Below are 11826 nucleotides of genomic sequence, written 5' to 3' on the forward strand. Positions count from 1 at the left end.
CAACAAAACACCACTTACTAAAGAATAAAGAAGTCAAAATGCAAAGTTGCTTCACTGGCACAAATGTACCCATAAAACTTACACAGAGCATGTGACAAGTGATTGAGATTACAGAAGTCTGCTCCTTTCTAGCACATATCCCTTCTACACTAGCCCAAGCTTTTGTAATAAAGAGGTGTGCATTAAAAAAGCTACAACTAAATTAGCACAGGAGTATCCTAACCAAGACAATCTCTTACTCAAATACCAGAGTGCCTTCAAAAACAGCAAAAAAAGTCTCAAAAACAAAGTGCAATTTCTACCTGCAGTACTGTAGAAAAGCAGCTTTCAATAATTTGGTTTTATCTTCTTGAGCTATAACTTCTAGCCTACCAGTTGCATCAAATGCAGGACTCTGAAAATGCAAAATAAAAACTTCAGCTGCAAGACAAATAATAATCTTCCTTATGAAATGAAAACAATTTTTTTAAGTAGTAATGCCACAGATTCAAAATTAAATTATCACCTGGAAGCAGTTGTGTTTAGTATGTCAAACATAAACCTCTAACATTCATTACAATGTAAGTCACACAGAGGTTTGACCAAAATTCACACCATCTGCAAAGGAACTTACACCAACTTACTCTGCCCATCTGATTTTAATGATAATTATTTGAAGATTCAAACCCACCATTTTTGACAGGATTCAAAAGATATTCTTGAGTACTATCACCCACAAAAACAGTTTAACTGCAGACAAGCTTAACTAGAAACTAGTTTGTTAAGAAAAACAGTTTCATCAGCCCAAACAGTTTCAATCACACAAAGGCCTTCCACTAAAATACCAGTAAATAATAACTGATTATAGGGTTACATTAGGCCTAGTGATTGACAGCAACACACTTACAAGTTAAAAATGCAAATTTCATGGAAACCTCAACTATGAAACAAAGGAAAAAAAAACAAACTATCCCAACTGGCACATGTAAATATTTTTGTTTTGAAAACTGCCTTAATTACAAGTGTTTGAGTCTCTATTAAAAAAAAAAAAAAAACCAACAAAAAAACCCAAAAAACCCCCCCAACTTTAAAACCCAAACAAGCCAGGATTTCCACTGTGAAAATTCAAAATTAACATAAAAAACCACTTTATTTGCACCCTGTTTTCAACCAGGCAAGCAAATAACCATTACCTCACTTCTTGGTCCAGCAATAGAAGAGGACAGGGCATCTTCAAGGTCTTCAGGAAGCACAGAAATATTTTCCCTGGACAAGATAGTGAGAAGTCCACTTTTTTTGGCAAAGAAGACGGGAAGGCTATTACAGGAACCTGCTCCTAAAATACTATCTCCTAAAATAAAGAGGGGGGGAAAAAGCAAGCACATAGTTATCACCTTATTTAAAGCGTAAGAGTTTAATAGGCAATTATTGACTTTTGTCATTAATCAATCAACAGTAATTGATAACTGCACCTGACTTAGAAAAATTGTGGAACTATTTGCTACTCTAGATATCAACTTCCAGATACTGCAAGTGTTAAAAAAAAAAAAAAAAAGGAAGAAAAGAGAAGAAACAAACAAAAAAATTCAAGATTCAGTTAATTCAAATTCTACATAAGGACTGATGTTCCTGTTGTACTTGAAAACACCTTCGAAGGTCAAGGATGACACAGCTAGACACATCTGGCACTGAGTTAACTTCAAGGAAAAAAAATCAACCCACAGTGAATGTTAGGAAAGAGAAAAACCAAGGAAACCAAGGAAAAAGCCCCACAAGAAAAACCCCCCATCCTTTCCTATACCAAGAACAGGGTTTTGCTTCACTTTCATTTGAAAAACTGTAGAGCAACAATGTGACTGGCTGTCACATCAGCATGTTTCCATACACTCAAGAGACATTCCCAATTTGAAACATTTAATAAAGGAACACAAATGTGACACTGCTCTCTGAGATATATAAATACTGTAAAAATATTGAATTAAGAGGTACCAAAAAAATGTGATTTCCCTGCATAGCAAGTTACCTTGTAAGCCAAATATGATTTTTTCCTGTGGTAATGAAATTCTGCCAGTTCCAGTGGAACAAGCAAACACTTCATCTTCCTTGTAAAGGTAAGCAGCATGGCTGAAGTAATCTGGGACTACCAGGCAGCACAATACTTCATCTTCTGACTGAAAGGGTTGAATACAAACAATATCACATATGTAATCAATCCCTTAAATATTTAAAATTTTAAATGTGAATCCATGCTGCCTGAACTTGTTTTACTTTTTAACAATGAGGTATGGATGTAACTTACAACCTAAAAAAACAAACAAAATCACTTTTATTTTGCCCAAAAATTTTAGATGCTGGGGTTTTTTTTCCCCTTCCATATGCATGATATTCTTGCTAATTTCATATGGAGATATAAGTAAACACATCAATTATTCGACAGTTTTCACACTCTTCTTCCACTTTTGAGCTTTAAGATGCCATTACAGGCAATGGGAAGAGAGGGAAGAGTGGAAGAAGTTTACCAAAGCAATCTAATCCCCAGGTTTATGCTTCCAGAAGACACAGCACAATGTGCTGTGACACGCCACACACAACCAATGTGTCCTCCCCTCTGAGCAAGCCAGCTGCCTAGCAAGGACCAAAAACCAGACCTCGTAATTCCTTGTCCCACAAGAATCTCAGATTTTGAGATCTGCTCTAAACGGATTACAAGAGCATACATTAAAATCACTCTGTAGAAACCTTCAAAGCCAGCACAAAAATTAAATCAGATTACACTTATTTTTGAGGGTTTTATCTTCTAACTTGAAATGCAAACCATAAACTTCACATACATTTAGTATTAAACATTAAGAGATGCTGGTACACATTTTCCTCAGAGTATTACAAATACATACTTCCAAGGGAAACTGATTTTCCTTTAGACAAAAACCTGACACTGAACTTAATCTTAAGTCGGTATCAGAACCTCCATTAGCACACCTGAAAAGATGGATTATACTGTGTGACCTCCACAACAACATCATCAGACATCTGATAGCCTTTATCTTCTACTGTTATCAGAGTGTAGTAGACAAGACATGGACGATCTCCAGGATGCCATGCTGCTGCAAGTATGACCAGTCCATCACTATTCAACAACAGAAATCACAACATTGAGAGATGGTTATTACATATTTTACTTGCTCAAAAATTACCACTCAAAAAAAAAAAGGTTTTTCAACTACAATCTCAACCTTTATTAACAGTATTCATATTGCAGTACAAAACTGAACCAAGGCAGCTGTAATTTCATGTAATTAAATCAAATACAAGAGATACTAAATTCTCTGCATCTGCTGGAACAAATTACAGTTGCTTATTTTTTGTCTTTCTAAAGTCAAGACAAAACAAATACACAATCCTGATAAAATGACACTAAAAAAATAAAGGGAATTATTATCTGTAAAGGATTTGCAATGCTAAAAAGATGAGAATATAGGATAACCTAATTACCTGAAATAAGGTGCTTATTTTATCAACAGTTCCACTCCAGTAAAAATTAATTGCAATTACTTACATGAAGTTTTTGCAGGAAAACATAACAGATTTATCTCATTAATGAAGGTCTTACCAGATGCAAGTGTACTTCCTTACCGATTTTGTTGCAAGTCCATGTATTGTGTATTTACTCCTCCTTTAATATCTTCATAGTTACTTTCAGACCCCTATAAAAAGAAATATATCTGTTGTGTAACTGTATATAAACAGGCTATTAACTATAACAAACCCTTTCCAGTTGGGCTGGCTCTTACCCAAATTGCATCTGTAATATGTTCTTTCAGGATCCTGTTGATATCCCAGCTGAGAATGTAACGTTCTGATGAATCATCAATCTCCCATTTGTTTAGATTTGAACTTGTCAGCATGTAAAAGCTTGATCTCTCTCTATCCCAAAGAACACTAGAAATCTGCAATTAAAAAAAGAAAAAGCTAAAAAGGTTAAAAGAAAGCCTGAATATGAATATTTGGGTAGAATAATCTAAACTACCCTCAGTCGACAAAGAGTCACTTCCTTGGGCAATCTACAAAAGCTGCACTCAAGATGAGCATTATGATAACTTCTCTTGGAAGTCTAATGTTATAGATAAAAGAATATCTATACTAAATACATTTATTGTACTTCCTGCCTACTTCTGTGGAGTTCATTGACAAAACTCAAGCCAATCATCAACCCTTGGCAGTGCTAAATCAGAAAAGAAGAATTACAGGCTGGTTTCTTCAACTAGTAATGAGGCTATCACTAGAAAGGGGCAGGACATGCAACCATTGCACATTCCCCCGGAAGGACTACTATTCCAAAGTCGCCTTTTATTCACAGCTGAAGTGTAAGCCAGCATTTGCCTTCACAAAACATACAGATTTATTTGGTTTCTGTTCTTGTTTCAAATTTCAAAGAAATATAAGTAACATAAATGAGCTGAGTGAGTCATGTGTTTTTTGTCATCATACATCTTTATACAATCTTTTTCCTTCCTTAAACACAGGCTAGAAACTACAAAGAGAAAATAAAGAAGATGAATGTTTCTCCAGCTTACCACAGCATCATTTCCAGGAGACAATATACCCAAGAAAGAAGAAACCTTTCTACCAATTCCAGAAAACATACCCTGCCCCTGTGGCAGGGCATGTTGATGAATCTTGCCAGAACTATCAGGTATCAACCGGACTAATTGACCTCTGGAAGATGATAAAATAAAGCTTCCCCCCTAAAAAAAAAAGAGAAAGCAACTAAATTAAAAAAAAAAATTAAAAATCACATTCTAGAGAACTCTACTGTCAGCTAAAATTCTTTATGACAGCTCATATAGGTAAATGCTGAACTAGATGCAAGGCACCCTTAGAAAAAGACAAACATCTCATGGGTACTTGGCACCAGCAGAGACTCATTTTCTTAACTTTATGTGACATTTTTAGCCATGAAACTCAATTTCAGTTTAAACAATAGAATAAAACTCTCACACAGTCTTTGGAATCTAATGACAAAAAATAGTGTTACCTTCACCACATTTATTGCAGATTTAAGACTAATAAAGTAGAGCTTTATTATACTTTATTATACTTTTCCATCTTTAGATTAGGAATAAAACCAGTATTTTAATATAAATCATGCTGTTTTACCTTTACTGCTGTGAGGAAACTGCACAGAGAGCCTCCAAAGTCTGTGGAAGTATCTGTATAGGATCCTTCATGTGCAAGATTGGGCCAGTAGCGCACAGAACCTTCACTGGTAGCAACCATTATTGCCAGAGACTTGAAGTGAAAAAACAATTAAGAGAACAGGCGAGATGATGATGATAATAATAATAATAATAATATTCAATCAGACTGCAGCTTTAACTTAAACATGTTATTTTACACATCAAGATTGTGGGTGACAAAGACAAGGAGAAAGTAGCAAATACACACTGATGCACACTGACAAACCTGGAACTGAATCACAAAAACATTCTGCAGTACAACTTAATTAGTGCAGGGAATGTTGTAATTCCCTGCACTAATTAAGAACATTAATGAACATTTTCTACTGGTTCTTGCTCCTGATAATTCAGGGTCTGCTGCTGAAATGCAAATGAAACTTACAGTTGTAAAACAGAAAAGAACCTGTGGAGAATTTCAGATGCCAAGAGTTAAAAGCTACTATGGAAGACTTCAAATGAAGACTATAATTTAGCAAAGAAACTATTCTAGTGTCTTTAAGAGAAATATCAAATCACATGGTGGCTCTTCTTTTCAAAGGCATAGGCTTACAGTGTAACTCAGGAAATCACAGATACCAAATTAAAAGTGTGAAGCAAGAGACTGTTCAGGTAGAGGTTTAGAGAAAATTATTGTACTCAATCAACTGGTAGTTAAAAAAAACATAAAAATCACAGAACAGTACAAGAACTGTAGCGGGGAGTTTGTTATAGGGTTGCTTGGAGTTTTCTAACCATTTTTTTACCAGACACTGACTTTCAGTTCACAAGCTAAAGAATGATGAAATTAAAAACTACAATAAATAAAATACTAGGGTTAGGCGAATTACTTCCTCTTAAACTAAGTCAGAACATTTCGGGTTTCAAGAGATAATCCCAAAATACTAAGATTGCATTTTATCATCTGGAAGAGTAACACAACAACAAATCAAAAGAAAAGATCATATTACATATTCTGTGCTGCTGCTTACTTCCAAGTACAGTTTCTTAGCCAGTTTTATCAAAGCATCACATATATTAAACTGAAATCTAAGCTGAAAATGAGAGATTCTTTTCATGAATGATAGTAACAGGCACATTAACACACTTTCAGAACACAACCGATCTTTGAACCTCACCCTCTAATAGAGTAACTCAGGAAAGAAAACACTTAGGAGACCAATCAGTCAAGACAGATTGAGTCTGTCCTTCAAGTGTCAAATTCCTTACAGAGACCAGCCGAAGGAGGGTGCTGGGGTTTGCCTTTCATCTGTGGATACTGGAAATTAATCCACTGAACAATGTTTTCAGCCAGCACTTAAACTGCACTTGGTCTGACCCCATTTTTGATTGCCCTGGTGTTTGTTAACACAACACCTCTGAGTTTACTGCATTTTTGTTTGCTATGAAAGCATGTCAAGTAATCCTCAGAAAAACTATTATTTAATCTGATCCTATAGGATGCACATGGTGCAATTTAAAAGGACTAGCAGAAGTTTGTATACTTCAAAGGTATTTACTGCCAACCAGAAATCCTGACCTTCTGAATAGACAGCATACCACCAAACGTCTTCAAATACTTTGAATATATCCTTTTGACAAGAAAGGATATATTCAAAGTTATTCTTAAGGCAGTTTTAAACACTAAAATTTAAAATTTGATCACCTGAAGAGAAGGCGCTTCACCTGAAGAATTGAGACAAGATATAGCTGCTAAACTAGAACTCCATTGGAAGTCACTGGGTGGCAGCTGCAATTCCTTGCACAGAGATAACTGGAAGAAATAAAGAGATGTCACAAACATGAGACTGGAATAACTTATTCCTCTGCCACAAGATCTTTGGACTTTTTGACCCTGCTAAAAACTACCCTTCAACTAACTCAGACACTCTGTAAGGGAACTAAAAAAAGTCATGAAACAATTTCAACAAAGTTGTCACAACCAGCAAACAGCTAAAAAACATCTTAAAATTTTCAGATATCACTGGTTTTCTTTAGTTACTTCTGAGTGTTCCTCACAACACTACAATATCGGATTATTGGACTATTCCTTAATGCAATATTAAAAAAAATTACACTAGAAATTCTTGAGAGAACTTATTAGGTATTAGCGGGGTAGATTCTCATTCCCCTACGCCCTTGAAGTTAAACAACCAGACAAATTTTAATCCCTTGAAAAACCTCTTCAGGTGCCAGCGTGTGTATACCTGACAGTCCCCTGTAAGTGCAGGACGTGCATAATGAACATACATTGTCCTGATTGAAAGAAACTCATTTTGTAACTTTGATTTTGTTTTTCTCTGACCATCACTGAAACAATGCTGAAAGAAATACTGTCCAGAGGGGATACAAAAATTCTTGACCTAAGAAATCTAGGTGAAACATATGTTCAGTACCTCTGAAATTACCTGTATTTTTGGAGTTTCTTGCAAGTTGAAAATTGCTCCCAGAATAATCTAAACTAATTTGCAATATATAAACTAGATTTTAATTATCAAAATAAGCTTGACCAAGACTATCTAACCTAAGAGCCACATCCATTAAAATATGAAGAATTAATCTTAGTGCCAAGGTGACAATTAAAACTGAAGTGAGGAATATAAAAATTATAAGCTCTTTCAAAAGCTTGAGCTTCAGTTAGTGTTGTTAGCATGACTTCATATCAAACCTGCTGCTTTTGAGGGAAAATAGACAAATTCCAGCTGAAAAAAAACCCCAACCCCATAACTGCATAACCATAGTTGAAATAGCATAAAATACAATCTTTCCGTATGACCCTTCAGTTACCTTAGCTACTGCAGATTGACCAATCTTCCAAATAATCAGCCTCTCTTTATGAACTAGCCAGGCCCATCCACTTTCATCCACTTGAACACTCAGGTGGTCATCAGCTACATAAAAAAGTAACTTCTTTAAAGCATTCACATTTTTAAAACACTGCAGAGTAACATTTAAACCAATAAACTTTCATTCTTATATGAAAATAAGAAATATTTTCTATTAAACTAGTTTTCATGTTAGAATTTCCATCTATTTGATTAACATATCAAATTACTACATCTAGATTAATTATCCACTTGATAAACCCTCAACCTTTGAGAATGAAACGACAACCCCAAAACCCATTTCCATGTATTTAGAGCAGATTATAATAGCTTTGTAAATAACTCAACAATTTTAACATTATTTTTAAGATACATATTTGGTTCCTCCTGTATCTACTATAAAGGAAAAACTTATCTACAGAGAAAAAATTGTTTAGGAGACCAATTTCTTGAACTCAGGGAAAGGTTTGTATCACCAGGGCTTTTGGAAGAGACAACAAATGGAAATTGAAATAAAGAAAAATATTAAGCATCCACAGCAAAATCAAAAGAAGTAAAAAAGGTAAGGAAGAACCAATAAGTAAAAGCTACTGAAAACCTACTATTAGCTGTCCTTATACCCTTGTTTTTTTACAACAAATTGCATAAGCAGCACCCAAAGGGTATTTTCATGCATTCACACCCCCATGGGCATTGTTATAATTATTGTTACATAGATAATCAGGTTGGATTCAAAGCAAGGCAGAGACATTTTTAGCTTCCCCTGTAAAGTCAGCATTTCAATGACATCAACAACACGTTAAGAATTCTCTCACCTGTCAATTTTCATGAGGAAAAATAACATCAATTCTTACCATCAGCCTTCTTCAGCGCTTCCATAACCTTAACAGGCAGAGAGGATCCAAAAGCCTTAACATCATAGTTAATAGTCTCAGTTGCTGTAGGAAGCTGGATAACTCTGGTAGGAGTCGCTCTTAAACAAAACAAAGTTACAGTTAACTTTTTATTGCTTATTCATCAGTTTCAGTAGACATTTACTTCATAAGTATCTATTTAGAAACAGATTTATGTAACATAAACATGCTTTCTCTGGGAACACCACCTAGACCAATAACTTGGTGGCTTCCTTACAGGTTGCTAGCTGTCATCAAATTCTTTATTTTTAAAGAACTGACTTTGAATATGCATCACTCCACCAGCAACAAACTCACTGTTCAGCTTCTCTACACTCTGGTTATCTACAGAATAAAGACATTCACAATGTCAGAAGCTCAGCAGAAGCTCTCCCTTGACTGCAGGGATGACTTCCAACCCCAGCTGCGGCACTGCAGGGCAGCACACACTGTGCAACACAGCCATGGCAGCTCGGATCCAACAGCACTTCTACCACCCGTAGCACGCTGTGGAGGCTGCACTTCCTACCACTCACAAAAAGCTGCTTTGCATCTTTCCCCATCTTCTCCCTCTGGAACAGCACAGGTCTGAGTTGTCTTCTGAACACAATGATGTGGGCAAATTTCTCTGCTTTTACAAGTTAATGCCCTCTTTTAATTTCTCCTCCCAAGTGAAATGATGTCTCAGACCTCCCTGCGGGAAATGGCAAAAGTTGATTCATAGCTACTGGACAATCCTTGCACCCACTTAGCAAAAATTATTATGCAGACTTGAAGTAAAAGTTTCCCAAAACTGAACATGGGCAATCCTCTTTATCCCAACTACACAACAAATGGCTGCTCCCAAGAAAAGAGATTATGAAGCCTGAAACTGATCTGGGGCCAGTGCCGTATCTCAGTTTTGATCCGTACGGAAGGGAGAAGACAGAAGAAGCTGGGGAGAGGGGCAAGTGTGAAATGCCTGAACTTTGACTATTTTATCTTTTTTTTAAATACGGAAGTTCTTATAATTTTCATATATCATACTTGTATCACACAGGGACATACTTGAGGAACCCTCGAATTCACAGCCTAGTAAGAGGTATTCATAAGGCTGAACACGTAGTACCGTATACGTACGGCTTTAATGTACACGGCTTTAATGTACACTGCTGTAATGCACCCCACACTGGCTCGAGCACCTAAGAGCGAGGCCGGCTCTGCGGCGAGGGGCGGCACTCACCGCGCCGAGAGGGAGCCGCTCCTCCGCGCCGCCGGCGAGAACAGCACCGGGGAGGCGGCTGCCGCCACGACAGGCAGGCCCTTCTTGCCGCCCGGCCGGGACAGAGGGCTGGGCGCGGCACTGCCCAGGGTCCTGCGGGCCGACCCGCCTGGGGTCCGCGGGGAGACGGGAGCCGACGGGAACATGGCTGTGGATGCGGGAGCGGCGACGGCACCACGCTCCCGCCCGGCGCCCGCTGAGCGCGTCACCGCGGGGCGGGGCCGCGCGGGAACCGAGCGCGACCGAGAGGAACCGAACGGAGCCGAGCGTGACCGGGAGGAGCCGAACGGCTCCGGGTGGAGGAGAGCCGAGAGGAGCCGAGGGCGGCGCGGCCGCTGCCGGGGAGCGGCGGAAACCCCGGCGCGGCCCTCAGAGGGTGAATGGCGGCCCGGGCCGCTCCTCAGCGCTGCCTCCCCTCGGCGCCAAACTGAAACACGGTCCTCTCCCTCAGATGTTCCCGAAGCTGTGCTCCGTCCTTCGGGGCGTTCCCAGGAGGATTCACGAGGGTGGGTTTGGGTACCATTCCTCACTGAGTACATGTGATTAGCTGGCGCTAACCAGCCGGATATGATCAAAAAGCAGCTATTCAACGACCATTTGGAAGAACGCATTTTTCAGTATGTGAAATACAAAGCTGTGTTTCGTGTCAGGTACATACAGGCAACGTGTGTATCTGTGATTGTAGCTCACACTTTACCATATTAATTAATAAATTGATTGCTGCTTGAATAGTGGCCTAGTCAAGCTTCTTATTTATAACAAGTAGGAATTGCCTTATGTTTAAAATAGGCTGTGCATACCTGTGTCTGTCCCCAAATCTCTTAATTAATTAAATAAATAAATACACAAAACCATATTCTATGCAGACCTTGGCACATTTCACATTTATGGTAAATGACAACCAGGCAGTACAGCTATTCTATGGTATAAAAACAGATTTTAACCTTCAACAGGAACTGAATGCTCAATGGCATCAGTTGGCATGAAAAAGCTACTTTCAGAAGGTAAGTATGTACCACGCTTTTGGGGAAAAAGTTGAGTTGAATGTATATTATCAACAAAGCAAATCAGTTAAGATAAAATTAACTAAAAATAGATTTTTAAAAATCGCATAACTTTTCAAAATGTGTTTTTTGATAATAGATTCAGGGATGTTAGGCTTTCTATGTGGATTGTGGTCCCCTCTGACTGAACCCAAATGCAGATGAGATAAACTTGAGATGGTTCATCTAGCAGGACTGAAGTATGAGGCAGTGTGTCAGTGTCAGTGCTTTGTCTTTTTCATTCAGATAAGCTCCTTTGGCTTTGATTTTATGCAAAAAGCAAAATACTAAAATTTAGTGGAGTATCACTGTATTGTTACATTAATATAGTATCCTTCTGTGTTGTGAACACCCCAAGTGTGGAGACGCGAGTCTGGACTTTATGTTCTTAGAAGGCTGGTTTATTATATTATGATATATATTATATTAAAATACTACATTAAAACTATACTAAAAGAATAGAGAGAAAAAGATTTATCAGACAGCTAGAAAGAATAAGAATAGAATGTATAACAACATCTTGTGACTCTCAGAGTCCGATGCAGCTGCGTCTGTGATTTGCTCTTAATTAGAAATAATTAACATGCACCAATCACAGATGCACCTGTTGCA

General features: G+C 37.8%; 1 protein-coding gene across 1 annotated transcript in view; it reads right to left on the reverse strand.

The window, feature by feature from the left end:
• Nucleotides 1-10381, reverse strand: part of NUP133 (nucleoporin 133) — a 30660-nt gene extending 20279 nt beyond the window's left edge. The window contains exons 1-12 of the mRNA XM_041468917.1: nt 10133-10381; nt 8872-8990; nt 7980-8083; nt 6859-6966; nt 5137-5268; nt 4554-4724; nt 3771-3926; nt 3613-3683; nt 2959-3106; nt 2003-2150; nt 1173-1330; nt 303-394 (exon numbers count right to left, since the gene is read on the reverse strand). Coding sequence (XP_041324851.1) covers nt 303-394; nt 1173-1330; nt 2003-2150; nt 2959-3106; nt 3613-3683; nt 3771-3926; nt 4554-4724; nt 5137-5268; nt 6859-6966; nt 7980-8083; nt 8872-8990; nt 10133-10317 — 1592 coding nt within the window. The 5' untranslated portion in view covers nt 10318-10381. The remainder of the gene's footprint in view (nt 1-302; nt 395-1172; nt 1331-2002; nt 2151-2958; nt 3107-3612; nt 3684-3770; nt 3927-4553; nt 4725-5136; nt 5269-6858; nt 6967-7979; nt 8084-8871; nt 8991-10132) is intronic.
• Between the last annotated feature and the right edge of the window lie 1445 nt (nt 10382-11826).

The sequence above is a fragment of the Pyrgilauda ruficollis genome, unplaced genomic scaffold (assembly GCF_017590135.1).
Source record: "Pyrgilauda ruficollis isolate IOZ18807 unplaced genomic scaffold, ASM1759013v1 scaffold101, whole genome shotgun sequence".
Classification (NCBI taxonomy): domain Eukaryota; kingdom Metazoa; phylum Chordata; class Aves; order Passeriformes; family Passeridae; genus Pyrgilauda; species Pyrgilauda ruficollis.